Genomic DNA, 26,442 nt, shown 5'->3' with positions numbered 1-26,442 from the left:
GAGGACTTTGCTATAATGTAGATACTAATTTGAGAGCTGTTTTAGTTATTTTGGTTATACAAGGATGGCAAAAATATAGGAGATACCGTATATCACCACGACAAAGCTTTTATCAATGTTTTTTTCAAAACCAGCTGAGAAGCATGGATAAGATAAGCTTCTTGAACACTACAGAAAGTGAGGTTGCTGAAAATGCAGAGCCGCAGTCATTCGATCTACACTACAGAAAATGTATATAACACATCAGGTATATAGATGTACCATTCGTATCCATAGAAACAGAGAACTAGAATAAAGAGACTGAACATAGTCATTAGTATGATAAGAGCAAAAAGATAAGGTAACATTACAGAGTTTTAAAAAAAGTCCATGAAAAGAAGATGGGGTGGATGTTTAAGATGTTTAACCAAATGTTTAAGTCAATAACATTCAGTTTTAAAACCTAGATCACAGTACTATCACAAAAGTTATAGGTTTAAATAGCGAGCCTGAGAATTTCCGTTGAATATTTCAAGCATGTTGGCCTTATATCATGAAAATTATCCTTCAGGTTCTTTATGCGACACATGTAATTTAACAGCAAATGAAGGAGAGAAGCTTAAGTTTCCTTTACTGGGGGGCACCTCAGATCCTCCGGCAAAATTCTGAGGCACTGTCATTCTAAAATAACATGTATTATACCTCAGGCACGACCACAAGCTGGCTAATGGCATCTTCCTACTCTGAATGCAAAAGACCAGCAGGTCTTCCGGCATGATACTTGAACTCCTCATTTCACGAGAGCCCGTGCAGACAATGTGTTGAAGATTATTTAAAAATGTCTAAGGTCTGTCAGTATTTGGGCATTAGATCCACCAGGAAGAGTTTCAAATAGTCATCCTGTCGAGGTTTACCCTGTCAAGTAGAAGAGAAACAATGCCACAATGTCAAAAATAGTCATATTGAGTTGGTTAATCTAAGCTGTGGCTGAGATGGTATAGTGGGTCATCCAATAACCTCAAGGTTTACAGTTCAAATCCCGCTTAATTCTGGTCACTCTCTGTTGTGTCCTTGGGCAAAACGCTTGTGACTGGGGCAGATGTAGTTTTCCACCACTAATGTGAAAGAATAATGGGTCTCAATGTGAAACGCTTTGGGTGCTTAGAAAGGTGCTACATAAAACCACACGCAAAAAGCTCTCTGGGAGGAAAGGTTATTGTCGTGAACCATATTAAGGAGTGAAACCGGAGACGTCCACTCATCGACATCCTAGTCGTGCATATACTGACATTATTTCATTGACATTGACATATGACAATTTACACACGTGCATGCTTGTGATCTGATGTTGAGTCACTACATCCTGCACACAGAAGGTGTTAAACACACCACAGTCACTCTGCATGTGAAAATCTCTAACATAAACACACGCACACCTGAGATTATGCAGAGAAAGGCAATTAGTAGTGGCACTGGTGCGGCTGGCAATGTTCTAAACTCAGCCTGTTAGCTGATCACATGTTCCACTCCGGCTTCACAGGATCTGCTTGTGTGCTCGTCTATGTCTGGAACATTATATGCATCTAAATATATACAGTAAAGAACTGAGGTGTGCGTGTGCGCGTGTGTGAGAGGGAGAAACCAGGTGTGACTGACCCATTAACTAGGTGCCTTGCCAGTAAGGACTGGGCGAGCCACGGACTGAAACATTGCCTAACCTTTAGCCCTTTGACTACCAAACTATCTGGGTCAACAGAGCACAAGCAAGACCCTGGAAGATGACCGCAACCTAATTGAAAGAAATCATTATCCACATTGGGAAACAAATTCAAAGGCTGTCGCAAATGTGTATAAATACCTCAGAATCTTTAGCATTCTGCACGACAGCAAACAGAGTGTCAAGGATCAATAATTTATGCCAGCCAGAGAAAACTGTCAGATCCAGCGATGCTGACAGACAGAGCAGGAGCATGAGGCTTATTTACAGAGAAAGATGTCTGATAAATCAGCACTTGGCAGCCATGCTGAAGAGGAAATAAATCATTTGTTGCACAAGAACATAATTTTAAGACAGAAAAGAGTATATCCTTACAACATTATTATCGAAAGGGTAGGAGGCTCAGATTTAGCGCAAAGCAACGAGGAATGTGCTTTACCAATCGTAAAGTAACTGCCAAGAGCGCTGTGTTCTATTCCATTGCTTTAATCTGAATCCTAAATCCTAGCTGCTTCTTAGTGTGTGTATGTGTGTGCGTGTGTGTGTTAGTTACGGCTTAGTAACATACCGGTAGTTGTGCAAATTGCTCAGCAAATCTTTGTATATTTAGAAATTAAAGAGATGTGGAATAACAAGTATTCATTTTATTAAAAAATGGTTGGTCAAAAGCATAGGCAATATGGATTTTTCTTTTCTTTAAATGAAATCTTTAAGAAATGCTGTTTGAAATTCAATCATTTCTAAGCACTAACTACTATAGTACTAACCTATGACAGATTGCTGTGGTTAGCATACAGTGTCTAACTGACACAGTAAATGTCACTTGTGGCTTTACATCAAGATTCAGAAATGGAGATCATCATCTCACCCTGTCTGAGCATCTGTCTTGGGTTTTTTTTTCTGTCTATGTTGTCCTCCATGCTGATAGGCTCTGCTCACTCACTCAGGTCCAATCTGATGCACTTCCTCACACTGGATCTGACATTATTGTCGTGTGTCACACTGTTTCGCATTGTAAGTTGCAAAAGAAGTAGATCAGTGTGGCCGGATTGTCAAGACTTAACAGCATCGTGAAAAATGTAAATCACATTTCAAACCACCTTCAAATGTACTTTAGAGTGGATTGGATTTACAAAAATCATATTTGATCTTTTTCCTCTGTATAGTCTTTTCAGCTACTGGGTATTTACAGCCTGCCTGGTGTTTGCTGAAAGACGTGTACTGCGTCTTTGTCAGGTCTTTTTGTGAAAACAGCTACCCGTTGTTGCTGGACACAAGATAAACAGCTTTGCTTCCAGGTTGGAAAACAAAAACAATCATAAATCCATTTCACAAGAAAATAGAAAGTTATTTAGAGGATTTAAAGGAATAATCGTCTATTTTATTTGTTTATTTATTTATTGAGCAATTAAAGAATTAAAGAAGATTACTACAAAACAAGTGCCCCAATCTTCTTCAAACTAAGCACATCCATGTCATACAGCCTTAACTGGTTGGGCAGCTTTTGCTAGAAAACCACTGTAAAAATAACGAAATAGGCAATTTTGTAGACTTACCGGTAATTTCCTTCACCCAATTCCACTCATCTTACTCACAGTAAGGTTGCTTCATTATTATGTGTTTCCATTTACCGGTACTCTGCTACAATATTTTAATATCCACTTGTGTCCTTACTATGAAAAAAATTACATTATCTTGCTTAACCAGCTAATTAAGCTCTTTTTCTGTCTTACGCATGCACCAAAAGCTTTATTTGGAAAAAATATTGTTTGGTTTAGTCGTTTTTAGAATTTATAAATACATGTATGTGTATGGATATATATATATATACCTAAATAATTCGATTTTCATAAATACTGATGTCTATTGACGTAGTCCTGAGGAGGAGAAGGGCAAAATCGTTTTTTGGATGTAATTGTAAGAAAAGGGGGCGGTTCCAAATAAGCATTTTCTTCAATCTACGCCCTTTCGGTTCATCAAGGTTACAAAGCCTTTGAAATTATGTCATTTGTCTCTGTCTCATTGAAAATTTAACCAGAATAAAATTTAGAGAGAGAGAGAGAGAGAGAGAAACTCTATCATAAGTCCCAATCTCCACTTTCACTGCTTCTCATGCTGAGGAATGACAGTAATGCTCACACATTAACACACACTGCACATCAGACATATGTACACAAACAGTATCTTATTAGGGACAGGATATGAGTCACTCATCGCCACCCACCTTAGTTTCAATGGATGGATGATTATGGTGCATTTGAATTAAGAGAACTGATCAGTATATCAACCGTCTGTGGGAAGCCGCTGCTACACCAGTGCTAATGTGACATTTACTCTGATCTGATGCAACTAAGGCACGATTGCTATCGTCATTACTCTATTACTTCTATTTCCCAGATTTCTGTGATGATTTAAATGTTCCATGGCTGACAGAAATATTTTGTTTCCTGTCAAAGACTATTTCAACAGACGCACAGGCACACTCTTCGACGGCATGCATATTAATCAGCACTTTCGCAGCAGGAAAATTTGAGACTAAATCTTTAAAGAGACACAGGTTAGTAAAACGAAAAAACTGGGGGGGGGGGGACTAAAACCAACTGTGCCACAGAACAGTCAGAAGAAACTTGAAACTATTTTCAGACATTTGTATTTGTAGGCTTGACCTGCAATTTCTGTCCCCAAGGTTGGCTCAGCATGACTGCGAGTTAGTCAGGATTTATCATCTTTGTGTTAAGGGAGCTGTGTTCACAAAGAGGGATGCTAGTGGGCTTTCTCGTTCAGTCACGCAGCCAGAAACCCCTGCAGGTTAGCCGGTAACGGGAATTCCTTTATATCCTTCAACCGTCCATCCATTTTCTTCTAGAAGAGATGACCTCATCGATTCATTTTCATGTCTGCTTTATCCACCTTCCGGGTCACAGGTGTTGCTGGAGCCTATCAAAGCTTGTCTACGGGCGAGAGGCCAAGTTGTCAATCAACAGGGGTTTCGTTTAGCGACGGGGTCTTTGGAACGTAACTCCATCGTTAAGTGAGGACCAGCTGAAAACGCCTGTTTTTTGTGTGTGTTTTTATGAGAATAACTTTGCAAGAGGATCATGGCAATAGATGCTGTATTTTTGGCTTGCTGAAAGATGGTCTTAAATGTTTTTGAAAGAAATACGAGTACGAAGACGAGCTGCAACGAGAGACAGACAAAACATGTCGTCATATTTGCTCTTCAAGAGGGTGTAGCGGTGTCTTACCCCGGGACCTTTTGGAGATCCTGGAGGAGAATCTGCTGGAACTTGTTTTTGACCTAAAAACAAAAGCAAAAGAAAACCCAATTCAATGTTTAATTAGGTCAAATAAACAACCATGTTGGTGCTACACCCTTCATATATAGAAACCTTTAATTAAATGTTAGCGTGTGACAGCAAAAGGACAGTGACAACTAAAGGTCATTTTATCAGATTACTGTTACTTGTTGACTGCGTCTGATATAAAAATAATTAACTGTCTGCCTGTCCTGAATTATTGCATAGTAAAAGCATCTACTGTAAGACTTGGACAACAGAGTCCAAACAAACAACTATGAAAACAAGACCAACAATTGTTATTCCTAAGGTTATTGGAATTAAAATGAAAGACTTTGTATCTCTTTGTCCTTTTCTAACACTCTCCCAACCATTGAGCGCAGCTTGAAAAGCCTTTTGGAGTTTGCTTCAGTTGCTTGGTGTGCGTCCCAAGCAACTTGGAGCGTCCATCTGCTCAGAGTATATGTGCACAGAGTGTGCAGGACTCCCACAAAGAGCTGCACACAGGTGGTCTGGCACCCACCTCTTTAGTTATATTGTTCTAAGGGCTTTCCTTTTCCATCACTGTTTTTCTGTCCAGATCCGGTGGCAAATACCGCATGTTTCACCTCAGTAGTCGGATGGATATGCCTTTGGCTGTTTATTTGTGATCATGTTTTTGAATGGTGGGAGGATACTGGGATGGAGGGAACCCACGCAGATGCAGGAATACATGCAAATTCCACACAGATTCAAACCCAGGGCCTTCTTACCAAGAGGTCACAGTGTTGGGCATTGCACCAGCATGGCGCCACTCTTTTGGCCTAATTTAAAGCATACCCAATTAAAATACTGAACCATTCAAAAAGGTCATCAAAGGGCCAACATATAACATCTACAGGCATTATTTATGGAATGGAAAGCTTTTTTTGTCAGTGTCATTATAGTACAAGTACAGTGCAACATTGAAACAAGAGTCGATGAGTGAGCATCGGCTGCAGCAAATAAATCCCTTTTGGACAGTTTGTTCAAAGTGGACCTGATTTCTCCCCACTTCCTGCAAATAGCCAATGAAGATCGTTTCACCATTGTGACAGCAGTGGAAGTAGAAACTCTACAAAAGGGAGGCAGAAAGACGGGGCTAGGGTGTGAAGTTTTGTTAAAGTATTATTTGCGGGCAGCCACAACTGGAAACCTTAAAAAGCAGCAGGTGGCAGTTAGCAGCCAACTCGTGGAACAAAAATCAATTGAAAATGGAAAAAAAAACAGTCTTAAAATTGGAGAAACGGCATGAGGTCTGAGAGCACATTATACTCGCAGGAGAGAATGCGATTTAACGGGCATGGTGAACGAAGGTCAATTATTTTGTTGCCATGTTATTCTGTTCTTTGCAAAGACTCGCTCGAAGCATATTTAAAAAGTTGCACTCAACTCTGCGTTTTTAGAGAAGAGTCTTTTTTGCAGCGTGATTGTGTGATCGCAATATGAAACGGGCTTTCAGGTCACCAATGAACCCTTGCTGCATGTTGAACCTCCCATCACACACACACACACACAAGCTCCAAATCACTTGGGTATCTTAAGAGATCATCTGAGGACCCTTGAGCACTAACTGAAATGTAATTAATAGTGTTTATCCTTTATGCAGCCATCATGTAGGCCCAACTGAATGCTATTCTTCTACACCAAGATAAGCTAACAGCATTATTAGTGGGGTAAAACATCAAGTATACAACTAAATTGCACTTTGCTGTTTCTTCTGTCACTAGGATTGAGTGTCTGTTTGTTGCGTTTGCGGCATGTTCATAAATTCGCTGACAGTTACGAAGCAGCAGCTTCGGTTTCAATGAGGTACATTCAGGCTGCAAAGTGTTGAGATGCACACAGTAGCGACATCATTTGTCTACCAGCGGGATGTGAAATTTTCATCAGGAATTTCAGTGGGAGTCTCTATAAAGCATGAGGTTCCAGAGCTATTTTTGGAGGGATATCACGCTTAATTGGGAATGACAAATAAAAAGGCCTCTGTCAGAAAAATTGAGAAGTATATGGTACATTAATAAACCATTTTAGATATGTGACAATGAAAAAAAAAAGTGTAATGGTTCAGGTAATTGAATAAATATGATACAACAAAAATGTTTTTCAAATGTATGCTGAAGCCTTTCTCTAGCAGAATATCCTTAGCATATGAAAACAGCTCATCATTAGTATTGGGATGTATATAATTGAGTGGGAGGAGGTATTTTGAAAGGTTTGATAATTTTCTACATTAAAAACTAAATTTTCTACATTAAAAACTAAAAAAAAGATTCATGGATGTTTCAAGACGTTTGACACAAAGGAGAATGATGACATTAGCTGGATGGAGAATACACAAATCTCTCCTGAATATGAATGTCGAAGTCTTTTTTTTATTTCATAAAATATTAAACATTTTCATCCTGACCTTGTTTACTTGACAAGAGGGATGCTTTACTATTCGAGAATCCAACAATAAGCAGTGGCTGTATGTTGCAAAAACGTCGCCATCAAACAAAATGTTAAATGGCCAAACAAACATCGACTGGAGTTAAAAATTTAATTGAAAAGCCAATAACTTTAAATCTGCTACTTGTTTTTGCTTTTTCAAGTGAAGTACAGAATAATTAAAAGACTTAATGCAGGTTGTATTTTAGGTGATCATATTTATTATATTGAAACCTTCTATTTTACTGTGGAAATAGTGTTTTGCCTATTATATAATTAGTGTTTAATTACTGCCTACCGAGAGGCAGAGGTATAATTAAGGAAGGGACCTGAACAAAGGAGGTTAAATAAGAAAATGAAAAACCTGATTAGCTATGTCCTGATTGCTGATTCATTCTGTTACCACTTCCATAAAAGAAAATCAAAGTCTATCACAACTCAGAGTCTGGTTCTTTGTTATTAGGTTTTGCCATCATTCTTACTGCTAGTATCAAATATGTAGGAGAAGGGAGACGTGAACTGCTTGTTGTGAAGATCAATTACAATTTACAGATTTAATTCACTTCACTTCTGAAAGATTTTGGCACACAATTTTGGCACACAAAAAAATACAAATAGCAAATGCTGGAATAAGCAAAAGCTGTTTAGTCCAAATCCGAAGTGTGGAAAGTTGACAGTGGTGTTGTTGTCCATGGTCAGAACAAAGACTTAAGCATCAGGGTGCAAAATAAGGCTCGTTCAAGAACGAGAGACCTGAATGCACAGCCAAAGTCAAACAAAGTTTGTTGTCAAAGTTCCACAGTCATGAAGTGTGTTAATCATGACGAGAGCAGGTGACGCAATTGAGATAACACTGCAGAGGTGGGGGCGTTATTACATGCAGAGACACGCTAATTTGATGCTTGTTTCTTACAACTTTGATTACACCTCGGTGTACAGAATGAAGTTTCTCTGAATGCTGTGAGCAGGAGAAACACTTTCACCTCCTTCCAGCTGGGGAGTGCTTCATATTGCCCTACCTTGTGCCTTCTCCATGCCAAGTAATGAAGACTTGCTTAAAAAGCCAATTTGACTTAAATGATCTTTACCTCGTGAAAGTGATAAAAGTGATCTTCTCTGACTTGTCAAATCCTCCTTTTCTGTCCTCAAAGACATCTTGGTACTGGATGCCTTCCTCTCCAGCCTGAATGCTATTGTATCTTTAACCTCTGACACCTGAGGAGAAAGTTTCAGACATTTCAGTCACAGCCATATCATTTGGAGAATGACTATTTAAGATGCTGTACAGAAGGACACACTCGGACTGAAGCGATAAGAGGAAGCCTAGGACATGTGGCAGCGATATCTAGTGATTTTATCATAGCAGATTCTCCTGAAAGATTTTACCTCAAGAAAAACAATTTGCGTTACTGTGAAGATGGACTATTTAGACTATTTTTTTAAGGAAAGTGGAATATGGCCTTCCACAGGTACATTGCGGACGTTTACCATTAAAGACAACATAAAGTATCCTAATGGTTAACATGATCTACCTTATGTCTTACGTCAGCCATCTTTTTTTTACATTTTGCTTTATTTATTTGCTCTTGTTGTAATGATAATAAAGGCGTATTCTATTCTATTCCATTCTAATGTACCACATAGTACCGTAAAACAATGTGAAATCTTTCCTTCAGGGAAACATCTGAGATTGAGGAAAGGTGCTGGGATCAGATCATCACCTCAATGTATTTCAAAGCATCCTTTACATTTAGTTCCTTGGACAGAGATGCTCCTCCCCGCTACTCACCTGAACTGTGTCTGAAGCTAAGAGTGGCCCAGAGCTCTGACTTTTGGCCGATGGCTGGTTGCTGTAGACCATGACTCCCTGAGGGTTTGGCTTTGCACCTCCTTGCAAAAAGAGCTGTACCTCTTCCCGCTCCCAGACGGCAGGCTCCTGGAAAGGGAACCAAATTGCCCAGCGAACGCACTGCATGAAGGACCCTCGGGATGTGGAGGTGGCAGACAGCTGTGTGACGGAAAAAGGCAACGAATTAGAGGTCATTCACATAGTTACATATTTAATATTGTGTTAATTTATAGACACGATCTTTTGTGACTCCAAAGCGAATACTCTTTCATTGAAGTACTGTAAATGCTGTCGAATACCTTCCATGACACCTTATCTCAAGTGAAAACACTGATTCAAATACATTACACTGTCAGAGTAATCAACTTTTCATCGATTTACCTGAACAAGCAGGGATTTAGGAGAACATTTGCTTTCATGTCCATCTTGAATCAACAACAAATTTACAACCACTAATAAACCAAGCCGATACAGCAATAATTTTGCCACTACAATCACACATAAAACAAAACGAAACAGTTTTATCTGCACATTATAGCACAAAAAGATGTTTCTTTAATAACGACATACATTTCAGCATGTCTTCTTGTAATTAATTATTAATTAATGCATTAATGAAGAAGACCATTATGAATTTAATATGCATCAACAAATCCAATGTAAACATAAATTGTTAAACATTTAAAATTGTAATTACTTTTTTTTGCTGTTACTCCATCAGTCTATCGTACTCCAGTTTGCATTTGACTCCACAAACAATAGCCTACATCTGGTAAAAGTAACCATCGCTACGGTTCTCCCATGTACAGCAGTCCGGTTCTTTAGGTTACAGTAAATGTAGAAGACGGTGTCTTTTTTTAGTGACTTTCAAAAACAAGTCATAATTTAGCTTATTATGATCATTACTGTATTGGGTTAAAAAATTATGCTCAAACCTGACATGCCCACTACATGTGAGTGATAATAAGTGCAGTACACCACTGTGTCAGTACAGACCCCAACTGCTTATTACCGCCGCTGAGGACGTTATGTTTTGGTTGGTTTGTTTGTCTGTTAGCAAGATAACTCAAAAAGTTAGACTGATCTTGATGATATTTTCAGGAAATGTTGGGAAAGTTACCAAGAACAGACGATTACATTTTGGTGATGATCCAGAAGAGATCCTGGATTCTGGATCACTTCGAAATGTTTGGTGACATTGCAGTCAATGGAGCTTCAAAATGTGTTCCTCAGTATCTCGGTTGATTATTGACCGATGTTTATGGAATTTGACACAGTCATGTAGGGTGGGGATCTCTATCTCCACATTTCATCTGCATTTGATCCAGAATGAGGTCAGGAAAAAAAAAAAAAAAACATTGAAAACTCCATTTACGGATTCACAAATCCGTTACAAATACACATCAACTCTGATTCACTTTTACTGTTCATTGGTGTTTAAAGATACCAAGAACAAATTAGAACCTTGTGGTGCTGATCCAGATCACCATGTGGATCGTGTAAATCTAATTATGAGGGGAATGAGCAGCTTGGCGGAGGTCTGCGCTCTCTGAGTACTTTCCGAGTTGATAGTTTGGTTCTTTGAGCCTCGGCCCCTATTGCTGCTATGAAAACTTAAATGATAAATTATAGCACAAACATATTAATGAACCTTTTAATTACCGGTATTTACAAAGCAATGTAAAAAAATAGACAGAAACTAGTGTACTCCAGTCAGAGATTTTGCAGAATCGATGAATAAGCTATTCAGCCTTAGACAATTGTGATCAATCATAGCTAGGACAGTGCAGACTACAAAAGGAGCCTGTTAGTTCAAATTACTGGATAAAGTGTAGCATATAATGGTTCACAATGCTCACCGTTCCCCTGAGCAGAGTATTTACATGCCATACCATAATCCTGGCCTGTAGGTCATCCTTCATGTAAGTATCATCATTACTGTAAATGCTTTTAAGGCATCAGTCAGTGAACTTCTCTACTTAATAAAACCGTACAATTTAATCAAAGCATTTTTAACTGCTCTTAGACACAACCGTGAAAATGTGTTTTCAGTCTCTTCATCTCGGCCTACTTCTAAATACAGCATTGAGATGTATGGCATCACATTGCCTTTCGGAGAAATACTTAGGTGGGTCACGCTAAAGTTTACAGAAAAAACAAACTGAAACCGATATGTGTTTCTACTGTTAAAGTTGTATTTGTTGACCATCCCCTACATTTCTGTCCCTAATATGTTTTGCAGCTCTCTAACAAATTACTTATTTTTTTCTGTCTACTCCTGATAGATTAAAGTCATTATTCACAAAGACACCGTTTCAGTTTTTAAACAACAATGCAACAGTGCTGCCTTTTCATTTGGGTGAGGGTCAGATTATTATTATTATTCGTGCTGTTTACTTACTAATCTAATCTAAAGTCAAAGGTTCAGAAAGGCTAATGGAGCTAAGGGGCTACAAATGTGAGCCAGACGTTTTGCAACAGACAAAAGGAATATCTTTGTTCAATCCAAAAATAACCTGCATACCTTTTTTAATTTACTTGGTCAATTTGTGCCACACCTTTAAAAATTCAACAAATACAGAACTGTCAGTCAGACAGACCACTGATCTGCCTGCATCTGGAAGAAGGCGTGCCTCATTAAATGTATGTTGTGTATGTTATTTGGTCTCGGAGGACCTGTTCAAAACTTTTCATGAGACCCCAGGTGCAGATCAATACTTCATCTAGAGAGGGCATTTGTTTCAGAATCGGCATTTACAGCTATTTCTTTGATTCGGAGCTCGAGCAAAATGCAGCAGCCATAAAACAGAATAAAATATATTACTCCTTGAGGCATTGGCTGTTTCTCCATTGTGTGGGGCTTGAATTAATAAGATGCTTAACATGAAACAGTCAATCAAACAAGCCTATTTTTAAAGTAGCGATGTTCTGCAAGTAATTCAATGAGAGAAAAATAATTTATGGCATAGAGTAGTCAACATTGTGAGGTAATTAATCTGTTTTTTTTTTTTCACAGATCATGAGGGAAAGAACAAAATGAACATTTCAGACATGCCTTCTCATATTATTCAATGATTGTATTCAGTGACAGAGACGATAGAAAAGTCAGGTGCGTTCTGATAACATCGACAAAGGAAAAATGAGCAGCCTCTTCAACAGGTAAACCGACAGCACAGGAATCCATTTTCTGTCCAACACTCAGTACTCATCACACTAACATTCAGTCTTTCAAAGAGAGGAAAGGGAAAAAACATTTTGTTCAAAATTGATGAAAATAGAAGGAAAGTAAAAAATGAAAAGCCTGAGCCGAAACCTCTGACACGTGAAGTGAACATCCACGCCTTTGAAACGCGTGGCTGGAAGCATCTATCGCCGTTAGGATTTCAGTGCAGTGGTTTTGAAAGGCGTTGAAATGAGGTGATCTACATATGAACTGTATGCAGCGCTGACAGCTTGGGATGGCAAACAATAGGATTTATGGAATCTCAAAGCTGTTCTTTAGTTGTGGTTTGAGTAAACAAACAAGGATAATAGTTTCATTTAAACCCGGGCAGGAGATTTGCGCCTTGCTTGTAATCCTTGTACACAAACTCCACAATGTTTTGAGGCATTAAAAAAAGGTTTAAGAACTGAAATAGGCGGTTCCATGATCACATGGCGGCAGAAAAAACAAAACACCAACATGCGGGTGGAAGCATTTTATGGTTTTGTGTAAGAGGTGATCAGAGGATGTGTGAATGTGCTGTGGGCCACCAGCGGGAAGAAAGTTGCCAATAGGGTCATGACCTATGACTCAATCTGAGTACTATGAAATAAGTCCGACTGCGGAATAGTTTGCTGGCAACATCCGAGCTACTTAAAATATATTACATTGTACAGTAATACCTCGACATACAAGCCAGTCTGCACATTATATTTTGCTGTGCGATGCGAGCATAAATTTGAGAAGCGAGCACGCTTAAAGATGTTGGTGCTAAATGGCCGAGCGCTACAAGAACACTTCACTCATTCAGTGATTTCTTTCGCTGTATTTGTGAATATTCTTTGTAATAAGTGATCCAAAGAAAGTGAGTGGTACGGATGGTATAAGTGAGAAGAAAAGGCACGAAGACGATGGAGACGAAGCATGAATTTATCGATAAAGGTGACCGTGGTGTCCGCGTAAGTGATTTGGCATGCCAGTGCAGACGATATGTACAATCCTCCAACAGAAGGCTATCAAGAACACAAAGCCTTCCAAAGGAATAACTTTTATGTCTAAGTTTATGTAAGTGTACGTGTAAAGGTACAATTACGGAATAAAGTGTTACGTACCGTCCAACCCCCGCCCCCCACCCGCTAGTAAAGTTTTACTTAAAACAATAACAGGAACTTTCCCTGACACACATAATTGCTCCAACTGGCAAAGCAGTTTCCACGCGAGGAATCCATCAACCTTGTTTAGAAGTGTAAAGTAAACTGCTGCAGAAGCCTTAGACAAATAAAAGTGTCTGTTTCAAACATATTTTAGAGTAAAAAATCAAATAAAAAGATCTCAAGCTTGTGACCTGAAGTGGAGGCATAAAAAGAGGAAATTGTTAAGAGGTGACAGGACACTGAGTTTTCAATATCAAAGGAAACTGATACCACATTTCCCAGCAGACAAGAGGAAGTGGTAGCAGAGACACTCCTGGTACAATTCACTGCAGCTCATTAGCTGGAAAAAGTGCTCAAGGCCGCCAATTCATAGCTGATGTAGCTGTGCTCATTTAAACTTGAAATGGTCAGGTTTGTGACAAGGTACCAATAAACAACCTGCAGAAACATAATTTTGATGATACTCAAAGGAAATGGAAACACGTTCAGTGACTCAAGGCTTTCAAAAGTACAACAAGTTTAATCATGTGTTGTGGGATGTGAGCATTGATGGGAGACAGTCTGACAGTTATTACTATAACCTCAGTATACTGGGACACTCAAGTCATTATTTCAGCCAAGGCCCTGTGACAGGCACCAGCCTACAGCTCCTGCTACTTACTGTCTACAATGAAAAGCCCTGGAGGAAGTGAGTGGAACATGCACCAAGATCATTAAGAAAGGAGCACAAAACCATTCACTTTTTCATCCATCGCACAAGTAGTACAAACCCAGCAGGCTATCGTTATCATCACAGGCAGATTCACTGATGGTTGATGGTAAAAAAGTCTTCAAGGAGATGAAAGGCATGTGTTCACTGCCCAGAGCAATTAGTGAAAGTGCCTATTTTTTCCATTTTGGCGTAAGTGATCTATCCTTGGTCGCTTCGTTGGTTGGTTGGTCGATTGGCTGGCTGATGTCATCAATGCATCAGAGTATTTGCCAAGCCTGGCCAAAATGACAGCTTTTTTCAGAAATATTTGTTTATTAGGATTTCGGTGTACTTTTCTGTATGCATGTACAGACAGAAGATTCACGTTACAATACTTAAATCGCATTTGTAATGAACAAATTAACAAACTGTCAAGTCAGTACTATACCTGTTTAGTTTTCTAAACAATTTAGTGTCGTGGAATGATTTAAACCGGTCAGCAAGGTGGCACACTGGGTAGTACAGTAAGAAGAGGAAGAGGACGAATGCAGAGCAGAGGTGATGAAGGCCGAAGAACAAAGATTGTTGTGTGGCTTTCAGGGAAGAGGTGAGACAGGCTTTGTGTTGGGAAGAAAGGCTAAATTTCATTTAGAAAATGGGATACTTTTGTCACTAGCTCTCATTTAAATTAGCAGGAATGCATTTAACTGAGCGCAACCTGAGATGATTAACTTTGTCAACTTGATGATTACCTCCAAATGAAAAACTAAAATCATGTGGAGATGATAATTGGATGAAGAATGTAAAAAAAGAAAATGAATCACATTAGGTGAGCACAGCAGCTACTACAGTGTTTTCCATAAAATTCTGACTAAAGAAATGCGTTCATACAGTCTCACCGTTCAGTCAAACATGAAGCTTGCATCACTTCAATACAACGTGATATTACGCAAATACAGAAAAGCTGTTAACCCCAGCATATCTGACGTGAACAATTTAGCGTAGAACGGATACTTTGAAGATGATGGATGAAAAATAAGAAAGATGAGTTTATATGAAATATAAAGAAGTACAGCAAAAAATGAAATATTAAAGGATAGATAAATTGTCATTAGATTTAAAATTTGCAGGCTCACACCATCTTCCTGAAATTAAACAGATGGATAAAAATGACTGCTATGTTACCAGCAGCTGAATGACAAAACTCTAATTAGTAGTACTTTGAGTTTCAAACATGCATGGATACAATAATTCAAGTTTGTTGTCATTGTTCACAATTTTAGCATTGGATTTTGTTCCTGCATGACAATGTGGAACAAAGATCAACTAAAACTTGCTTTGCGCCAGCTTGTTTAGTCTCTAATGCCTCCAAAATGCCACTTACCACTTTATGCGACTCCAGTTTGCATTGAGAATCATTGAAGTCTGTGGATAAACTTCTCTATACTTGAAGCAGGGCCTAAATGTGTGAGTAGGCCATTCACATTGCAACCATTAGATGTGCAAACATCATTGCCGCTGCCTCTCAGGCAGTCAGGGCAAAGCATCCGTCTGGAGACGGATCGCAATGCTGGCAGGCACTGTCAGGGTAAGACTCACTCTGGGCTGATCGCAGGGGGAGATTGATGCACTTTTCAGTGCGGGGAGAGTTGACATTCATTTTAATTAGGCGGACAAAATATTGTCTCTGCAGCATGAAGCCACCCTTGCCTAATCCTCAACTCCCTTTTTCTTTTTGAGAGAGGAAAAGGGACCTCAAGGGAGGAATGACCTCCGAAATAGGCCACAAATCAGCTAAATATAGAACTATCACTTTCCAATCCTGGGGACATTACTATGCTTAAAATGTTTGATTAACATTTAATTAACATTTGTATGACATTTCAGATCAGAACCAGTGGTTTGTTTGACGTTGAGGTCCGCACTGGTGGTAAGACTGCGTTTTAATGTCACACAATGTACATACAGTAAGTAGTTCGGGCAACTGACACTGAGGGAGCGGCTCATTATAAAGGGGGCATTTTAATGTCTATGAGATAAGACACAGTTTCTTGAGATGCTTTTCATTCAAGAAATATCGTTAAATCCTGCAGCAATCCGTGGTAATGCACTCGTACGAGTAGGTTGCGTGCGCTGCAACACACAAGCAGCCATTTCTGGGAAGTCACAGGAAAAAACAAGCGATGGTCTATAAGCATGTACCTGTCGAGAAGCCAATTAAAATCCAAACAAGCATTTCTGTGGCTCAGACATAAAGCAAGACCAATCAACCCAGCCGCTAGCTAAATCACTTGTCTCGGGCCCACCTGCTGCTTATTCACCATCCGTGGGCAGTGACAAGCAAGACCAAATAAGGACTGAATCAATAATAATTAAGAGATTGAGATCTGATATTCAGCTTGACGAAATACTGTTCAATACTAAAACTACAGATCATATAACATATTTAGCGATGACTGTTAGACCACTGAAGTAAAACAACACATTATATATGTGGTAGATTATTTTTATTTCCTTTGGAAAAGGGTATTAAATAACAAGAGGTTGAGTAAATCAATGGCGCTCCCCGCTGATGTTCAAAAAACTTTGCCACATGCCTAAATGATGTGTGTGGCAGGATGCTGTCCAGTGCCGGCAGCTCTGTCCAGCCACACTTACGTCTCGATTTGTCGTGTATCCACTACACTAGTCAGGCTGTGTCGAAGAGACAGGAGACAGATGTGTGTGCTTTTTTATTTTTTATTATTAAACTACAGCAAGAAACAATCGGCATACACGAATGCTACCCACTGGCTCTGCAGGTCATGTCCATGACAAGAGACAGCGACTTACTGATGACCATGTCTTCTATGAGGAAGGAGGAACATTGCATTTCAGAATTAATAAGAAATGGGCATGCTGCCAATCTGCATTTAACCAGAAAGGAGCTCAGTAAAGGGCAAAACCGCGAGTATATTTAAAGGTCAGTCATTAATGGCTACACTTCCTCTGATGCTCAGTAATCGACTGTGCCACTCACAGAGCCCAGTCAGGGTCAAAGGTGACACAACAGGAACACGTGACACATTCATTACTGTTTGTGTGCTGGACCAGTAACACAAAAGGACAATCCATTTTAATGCATAACAAGTGTCCCAGCTGTCCACATCCTTTTACAGCAACAAAACGTTTTCTGTAGCATAAGGGCTCGGGAGACGCCACAATTACTGTTCCAAAGACGCGATTGGTGTCTGACAGTTTCTCAGAAGCATAACTGAGGTAAAGGAGAGGATCAAGCAAAGACTCTCCTGCATGTCTCATCCCTTCTGTGCAGTCTGTCCATCTATCTGCTCGAGTCTGTCACTCACTGCACATTTCAGTGTTTTGGATGACTGCAACTGTCATGCACGCCGAGAAATTGTTTCCTGGAAGAAAAAAAAAAGGCAAAGCTGTGCAGGCCAGTCACGCTTTCAACCTCCACTTTCTCCAGACCAGCCTCTCCATGAGTGATTAGCTCGTGCTTGTCAGCAGAAGAAAAAGTCCCATTGTATTGCATTGGGCTGTACGGGACTGTATTTCATGGCTCAGGCGGCCATCGGCAAACAAGAATGGCCAAAAATGTCTTGGGAAGAAGTTACCTCTGGAACAAATTGATACTGACAGGCTACGTTCCCTCTAAGCTGCGCGCCCGTGCAATTGCGCACTGCTGATGCGTTCTTCGCGTTTGAGCGAACAAAGAGGCGTGGCCGATGTGGAGGGAGGCCGCGCTTATGATGCGACGTGCTGCTGATGTCGACCCTTTATAATAAGGACAAGGCGAACGGGCGGTGACGACATCTCAGCACGCCAGAGTGAAAAGGAGATGCGATTCTTTTTAGCTGGAGCGCAAACAGAAGAAGAAACGGCGAGACTGGGGGCAGATGTTTTCTTTTTCGAGCGACACGCGTTTTCCAGAGGATGAAGGATGAAGGATGAAGTTGTCTGTTTGTGACGTCGAGGCACTGAGCTCTGACGTCACTTGGAGCAGCAGACATTGCTGCACTGGTAGAGAAGTGTGATTCTGCAGCACCCACATTCTGGAGGTCATTATTCAAGTCCATAATGAGGCTAGAACTTAAACATGGGTCAATCCGCACCTTCTCAGACGTGGTGCTGCAGCACTCAAATCTAGGAGCTCAAACATCTCAGCTGTTTGTGCTGCATCTCAAGCATCCAGAGCAGAATGTGAAAGAGAACTTAGTTTAATGAACTGAATTAAAATAGCATCCAGAAATAGTCTTGAAGTGTTTGGACCAGCCGATGCGTATAAAGTCAAAGCTGCAGGCAGACGAGGACGTCAACCTGGACAACGTGTCCAACCGTTGGAGACGTGAGAAGGACACAGGACAAATGAGGTTATAGACTGTATTTTGCAGATGAGGAGTTCCACATAAATGAATGAATTTATTTATTTATTTATTTTATTTTCGAACATGTATAAAAATATGTAAGTATTTGTACATACAAAAGAAAGAAATACTGATAAAAAAGCAAAAGACATAACAAAATCCAGCACATAGTTCAAAAAAGGAGTAGGAAGAAGTGGAATAATTCCTACCCTATTATTCAGTTTATAGCAAAATATTAAACACAAATACTTGCATTAATAAACAATAAAATACTATCATATATAAATAAATAAAACTTTATATATATACTTGTTTAGAAAAAAATGTTGTACCTCCTTTGCTTGTTAACTTTATCTGATTTGCTGATTTTATTTCGTTGTTATGTTTTTTTATACTATTGTGCACTTTGAGGTTTGCGTTCAACATAAAATGTATTGTTATGATGTTACTAACATTTGTCCGGGGTCTGCTCAGGGAGTTCGTGTGTTTGCTCAGACACATGAAAAATGAGAGGGAACATTGCTGACAGGCCACAAATAGGAGAGCCGTCATCTTCTGGCGTCAGCTGCCAGTGACCCTAGTATTTTCACAAATCATGTTGAGGGTGCCCACTTACACTTGAATGGATAGCTGAAGGCATGATGCACTATGATGGATACCAATTTTTACCTCTCAAATAGATGAGTATGTCAAGAAAGGACAGAAGAATGACATCAAATATTGTTTCATTATTATTTCCTTATAAGTGTGTTTATGTTCTGTTCATACACAGACTGAACTCTATCACCTATAATTTATTCATGCTTTTTTAGTTTGATGTAGGTGTGTTAGCGAGTGAATATTTTATTTAAAAAAATGTATTCCCATGTTATTACAAGAGCCATGAGTGGAGTACATATCCAATAAGCAACTACCAATAATTGTACACAGCAATGACAAATAAATATTAGATGCCCTTATTCATTTCAAACCAAATAGAGGAAGGAGCGTCGTCAGCAAGAAGAAATCTATTGGCTTTTGAGATATGCTCCGGAAACCAACCCCAAAGTCTCAAATGAGACTAAACATTAATTTTCAATTTCAAAAAAATGAAATTTCCCAAAACATGAAAACACACTAATTTAATTCATGTGGATGTTATCATGTTAAAATTCCATTAAAATATCATCAAATGACTTTTATTTTTATTTTACAGAATCAATCCATCTGAGACCAAGTTCAAGCTAACACTTTGGGGAAGTTAAATTTAAGGTTTGGTGACCCCCTCTGAGAACAGCCTATCAGACTAATTGCCAGTTCTTCTCCAGTCTCCAGCCTCCTTAATTTAAGTATCTCCATGCCTCTGACTGCTAAGGAGCATGAAAGAAGTCTGCTCAAAGGCTCTGCGAGGAAGACAGTGTGCTACACAGAGACAAAGACAGAAAGACCCAATCATGACTGAAATCAAAAACACAAACGAGGACACATGAACATAACACAGTTTTCTTTCTTCATAACCAGAGGTAACGAGGGCAGTGCAATTTTGTAAAAGGAGGCCAGCCCTGTTCTTTGTTTTAGTGAGAGGCAGACTGGCTTTTCAGCACAGCGAGGATGAGATGTGTAGGCAGTCTCAAAGCAGAGTGATTGCCTCTGGATTGCAGTGCTTCTGTTGAAGGAGAGATGGGATTTGTTTCTACTCTTTTCACCCACCTTGGTCCCCTCAACATACATCAAAAGACATACTTCTATTTAATCAGAGGAAAAGAACAACGGTAATGCAGACTGTATGGTCCTGCACTCCTCTGCAAACAGAGGCTCCTTGAAGTTGTGCCACACACCGCCATCTAGTGGTGATGGATACAGACAGCACAGTAACATAGGACATGAGAAAAACACACTTAATTTAAATCCACCAGAAGAAACAATGCGAGTAAACATAATTTAAGAGCCACTGAAGCGTGAAAACACACACACACACACACACACACATGCACAAAATGCAATCTCCTTGACTTGATCACTACAAATTGTCCAAAATTTGAGGTAAGTGCATAATTGGTTGTCTGTCTATGTGTGTACCCCACCCCTCACCCATAACCAGCTGGGATAGGCTCCAGCAACACTCATGACCAACGATGTTGATCAAGCAGCTGCAAACCAGACGATTGAGGATTTTACCTTTTTTTTGCTCACTGATAAAGGTATATACAATGTACATTTAGTTCCATTTAGTTTAAGTTCTCCTTGTTCTGTATGTATACTTTATCTTTGCAATAGATAGGTGGTGCAATTCTGATCATTTACTTTTTCCTTCAGCCAAAGGTTAAGGACCACAGCCTCCCAGAATATAGCCCCAACTATATTTGTCCTTTATCTAAAGTTCGCAGTAGGATTCCACATGTACTTGAACTGTCACATCTTTGGTTGACAAGCGGGAAGAAGTGTTGCAGCTCCCTGTATTTAAATGTCCCATATAATGCAAAACACTTTTTTCCTGGTTTTCCAACAGAAATTCCCTAGCGCCTCTACAGATACTCCAGACATAGAAAAAATATCTCAGTTTTCCTTGCTCCACCGGTCATTATATATTTCCTGTGAAGCACTGCTAATTTTGTCTATGTCAATAACAATGTCTACTCCATCATACTAGACATTGATTCTTATCCAGGAAGGAGAAAGTATAAGTACGAGCATACACACAGACAGTGAAGCGATCTTTTCCCTACCTATTCAGGTGACTGTTATTACCTGATGTTGTTATCCGACTTGTTATAATATCATCCAGTTGAGTGAACTCAACAACTGCGATGGCAATCTGCCTATAATATCAAGAGATAGCTAGGCTAAGCTATTTTTGGTGAAACTGCTAGAATACTGAGAGGCATTTGCAGACATTTTATCTGCAGCCTCAACAGGACAACATTAACATTTTAGACTGCCTTTTTCTATGCTCAAAGTAACAGACTTATCATAATAACATGCACATTTTAAGCATTCAAAGAACAATAAACCAATAGAAAAAATAGGTATTGCAGCAGCAAAAAAGAAATAAAAACAATAATGAAGCAATAAAAATAATTGTTGTCTTCATTTCTATGCCTCTCCACATGCAGTGTTTCAGTTAAGAGACACACCACAACTCAATTATAAAAATTAATTGTTGCTTTTCCTTTTGATCAAGTTATGGTATTATCATTATTTCCCTCCATAATGAACAAAGTCACTGTACATAATCAAACTACCCCACAAGACACTGAAGAAGGTGAAGCCAGTGAGCTACGTCTCACTTGAACAGCAACGTTTTAGAGTCTGGAACAAGCACCTAAACATTATGCGTTTACAATAATCAATGCTATCCATGGTGAAAAACAATGGGTGGGTGAAGGGCTGTCGTCGCTAAAAGCTGGTTGCAGAGGTCAAGATGGTTGAAAAGCACATGAATGTGAATGCACCTTGGTTGCTCTAATGACCAGAGAGCTTGTTGTGTTCCCCCTGCTTTTAATTGCTGATCTGGCAACCTTTGCGTGTATAAAGCTCGGCATGCAGCACTTTGATGAGAGCAGAGCCTTTCACAAATGTTGACGGCTCACCCACTCATATAATTACCACAGTCTTTCTGGGTGATTCCCTGCAATGGGCAGTTGTGAAGTGTTGCAGGTTGAATTTATAAATAACATCCTGATTTTATTGAAAGTGGCGATCTTTTACTGGTACTATAGCTTTGGTTTGTGGGGACACATGGCAGGGGAAAAGCATGCCAGCAGATCAAACTTCACCCGCATGACTGGACCACAAAGATGGAGCCCCCATTAGACACCCCCATTAGAACCATGCATTGGTCGAGGCAACATTCAATGAGAATCCAGCTGAAAGTTAACATGTTGGAAGCACATAGAGAGAGAAAACAAACTTAATGTACTTAAGTGCTTAATGTTTTCTTTCACTGTCAAGTAATGAGAATTGGTTGGAAAGCTGTCTGTCGTTAGCACTTCATAAGTTACTTTTAGAGGTCTCATGTGTTTATATTTTATTCTTTGTTTATGGGAGTCATGTTGATGAAGAAAACAGTATAACACTGATTAAAAAGTTGTTGTTGTTGTTGGGCTCCGTATCAAATGGAATAAAAACATATTGCAGCAAAGGAACCTGCAGCAGAGGAGAACCTTTCAACAACCCAGAAAAAAGTGTTGTTATCAAGTTCGATTTCAACAGAGTTTACAGAAGTATTAAAGCTTTTAGTAGCTTTCAAATATCACGCCTTGGTCTGTAAGTAAAGGTTGTTAGCCTTCAGCAATATGAGTCACACTATTTCTATTTAATGGCGCATGGATCCAGAAACTAACACAAAGAGTAATTTTAAAATAACTTCATAAGAAGAAGAAGAAAAAAATCACAGACCAACTGAAAAAAAACATTCATAAAGTAATCTTCCTTTAAATAACTGTCTTTTTAATAAAAATGTAATGAGAAAAAACTATTCTAAGAAAAACACATAATAGAGAATTCTTGTGCAGCTGTCCAAATTAAAGACTCTAAATTGAAGGCCCTGATCAACCTGTACATGCACAATTATGTAGATAAACCAACACGAGAACAAACAACCATCCTGTTTGGTGACAGTACTGGATTTGGTTCAAGGCCAACCTTTTTTACACACGTCTTTTAGTGTCTGTTTGCTGAGGATCTAAAGGCCAAGGATGCCTTCAGTCATTTCCTCTGAGAGAACTCCAAGCACAAGAGCAAGATGGTGAAAGCTCATGGAAGAATGAGGAGAGGACAGTCGGGTGTGTAAGTGTGTGTGTGTGTGTGTGTGTGTGTGTGTGCATGCACAAAGAGAGTTAAGGTCTATGTCCTGAGGCTGATTTAAGGTTCAAGACCTGTTTCATGATTTGCATTCAAATCAGATTTAAGTCTGTCACCACATCTTACCGCCATTTCTCGGCCAATGGGAGCAGAGAAGATGAACTCCAGCTGGAAGATGACTGCAAAACCTCTATGATCGGTCAAGTTGAGCTCCAAGCTGCTGCGAAGTCCCAGTTTCTGAGGGAGGGATGAGGTGGCCAAGCTGCAACGCAAAAAGGCACACAAACACATACAGAAAAGTCAAGGTGTGACGCATATGCCAGAGAGAGAGAGAGCGAATCAGAGAAAGAAGCTATAATGTGGCAAAGCAAAAATAATGCCGTCTTTTAAATCCACCACTGAAGAAAACTGCAATATCTCTTCTTAGCTCTTTTAATGCACACCAAAACAAATGTGCTGCAACAAAAGCAGCCCTCCTGTGAGAGCAGCAGAGCAGTACTCTGAATATTCATCATTCGCAGTTTGCATACACCAATACAGAAGTGAACTGTGGAGCGCTGGTGTGTCGCAAGGAGGGGTTGACCATCTTCTTTTTTTTACAGCATCACCAACTTTCTGGAGATTGAGCAGGCAAGCACTTTAGGGTTTTTGTTTTTTGTTCTTTCTGCTCTCTGGAATTACCAAGCATAAGACTGTCAGCCTGCCCAGGAGGCACCCAGAGAGAGCCAAACAATTAAATTAATGCCTAAAGTAGTGTAATGATAATAAAACATTTCATGCAAGCAGTTCTTTTTCTGGGAAAACATAAGTAGGCAGAGCCGGGTGATTACTCAAGTATTATCTTCAGTTGGAAATTCGGTTTCCAACAATTAGGAAAGCAAGATAATCAATACCATTCAGAAAGTAGATCCACTGGGCTGGATCAACTTCAGCCCAGTTCATGCCTCTACTCACACCCAGCCAGGCTCTGGCATGTTTGATTCAGCTTGAGCTACGTTGGCTGAAAGAGAGCCTTCTGGTAAACAAGAAAGCAGGAAGATGTCACACAGCATGCTCTTCATCAGCGTTTGGGTGAGAGGAAGAGATGGTTGCTGTGCACTGTGGCAATCGTGGAGCCTCATGCAAATAAGACTGAAGAGGGGCCACAGCATATTGAATATTACAGAACACAAATCGGCTCTCTGCGTTGATGACTGTGAGCATAACGGACCCACAGCTGCCCCCCAAGAAGGTTCAAATCTGGCCACGGTTCAAATCTAAACAGATAACACATAGAAGTGTAAATAGTACGAAAAACAAAAGCACAATAAAAGTTAATTTAACCTAATTCTCTATCATTTACATACCGGTACCTTTATGGCTGTGGTGTGATGCATATGTGGATGGATGTGGAGGCAAGGAAGAGTTACTCCTTGGAAAGGGAGTCCTCCTCCATAAAATGACTGGGTAACTGTCCTTCTAGTCATTTTCATATTTGGTGATTATTTCCTTCTTCAAATCAAGAGTTGTTCTCATGACTTTCCTCTTTTCTTCTCCAGTCGTATTATTGCTGCCTTTTCTTTAGATCCATGACTAAGAGCTAAAGAGAACAAAGCGAAACATCTGCACAGTCTTTCTCCTACGGCAGGTCGACTCAAACTGAACCTACTCGGCTAGCCTCCGCCTTCTTTCACGCGTTTTCAGTTCACCTCGGCTCCACTCGTGTGTTCGAACTCCGAAAATTTGTTAAGACTTCCGAGGCGATTTAAACTCCATTTCTTGAATTTAAATACCGAGTTGTTGGGCTACCGAGTTGAGAACCGAGGTTCCACCGTACAAGGAAAGAATAAAGCCTGCAATATCACTCCAAAAATCACCTTTATTTCTGAGTAGAATGGAAGTTATAATAAAGAGTGATAACATTACTATCATGAACTAGGCAAATATTTAGCCTGAGGAATATTTCCATGGACTGAGTGGAGAGCATTACACCATGTGTGTTCGCTGCTGCACCACAGGAAAAATGAGCAGCAAGACAGAACTAATCCACTCGTGATCCATTAATAAATGCAGCGGCAGCTCTGATCCCAAATCCCAGGATTTTAATTTGTAGATGTGCTATTTTGAATCTTAAGCAAAGTCTCCTAAAACTGTAACTGTCTGAATATGAACTACGGTAGTTTGATTAAAGGTTCCTCACCATAGAAATTAAACTGAATGTTTTGGAGTCTGGCTGCTGTGTTGCACCTCTCTGGCTTTATTTTACCTTTGAAAAGATAAAACCATTCAATCCAAGTGCTTTACTGCTCATTTAAGGCAGACACTGGTGACCATAGAGCAGCACATCCACATTGACAAGGTCAGCATTGAGTTTCATGTTGTCTCAATAAAACCCAGGGGCAAAGGCAGCAGGAGTCATCGCTCCTTGATTGGTAATAAAGTGCAAACACACCAAAATGAACTGCAAGGCTATTTTATGTGAGTGGAAGCTGTGGCATGGAGGAGTGTGTAAATTATGAGGCCAAGATTGGGTTAGAGCTTATAGGATTTACTTTTGAGCAGGACTTTGCAAGATCACTGTACGACACACAAAGTCACGCACTCAATAAGAACACATCTTCTGTTACATAATTACATTTACAAATGCAAACTGTGTTTAACAATTTCTTTTTTTTATACAGTGGTACCTCGGTCTTCAAACATAATTCATTCTGTAACACTGTTTGAAAACTGATATGTTCAAAAATTTTCCCACAAGAAATCATGGAAAGTGGATTAATCCGTTGTGAAGCAACAGATAAATGCCCATTTATATGCTTACAGTTAGATTAATATCTATTCTACCTGTATCGAAACACCATAAAAGCATACCTGTCAACCCCCTTTCACTGGCCGCCTTACTAATAACCCATAAAAACTGTACGAATCAACTGTATGTGAGCGCGGGGGTGGTATAAAATGGCGTAAATGCTTCTGCG

The 26,442-nt window shown here is 39.6% G+C and overlaps 1 protein-coding gene across 1 annotated transcript in view; it reads right to left on the bottom strand.

Moving 5' to 3' along the window:
- LOC137914271 (nephrocystin-4-like) overlaps positions 1–26,442 on the bottom strand; it is a 102,711-nt gene that overhangs the window by 39,200 nt on the left and 37,069 nt on the right. The window contains exons 8-11 of the mRNA XM_068757876.1: positions 23,612–23,747; positions 9,230–9,448; positions 8,529–8,655; positions 4,942–4,994 (exon numbers count right to left, since the gene is read on the bottom strand). Coding sequence (XP_068613977.1) covers positions 4,942–4,994; positions 8,529–8,655; positions 9,230–9,448; positions 23,612–23,747 — 535 coding nt within the window. The remainder of the gene's footprint in view (positions 1–4,941; positions 4,995–8,528; positions 8,656–9,229; positions 9,449–23,611; positions 23,748–26,442) is intronic.

This window comes from Brachionichthys hirsutus, unplaced genomic scaffold (assembly GCF_040956055.1).
Source record: "Brachionichthys hirsutus isolate HB-005 unplaced genomic scaffold, CSIRO-AGI_Bhir_v1 contig_301, whole genome shotgun sequence".
Taxonomy (NCBI): domain Eukaryota; kingdom Metazoa; phylum Chordata; class Actinopteri; order Lophiiformes; family Brachionichthyidae; genus Brachionichthys; species Brachionichthys hirsutus.
Note: the sequence above shows the minus strand (reverse complement) of the source record. Positions and strands in the feature narration are given on the sequence as shown.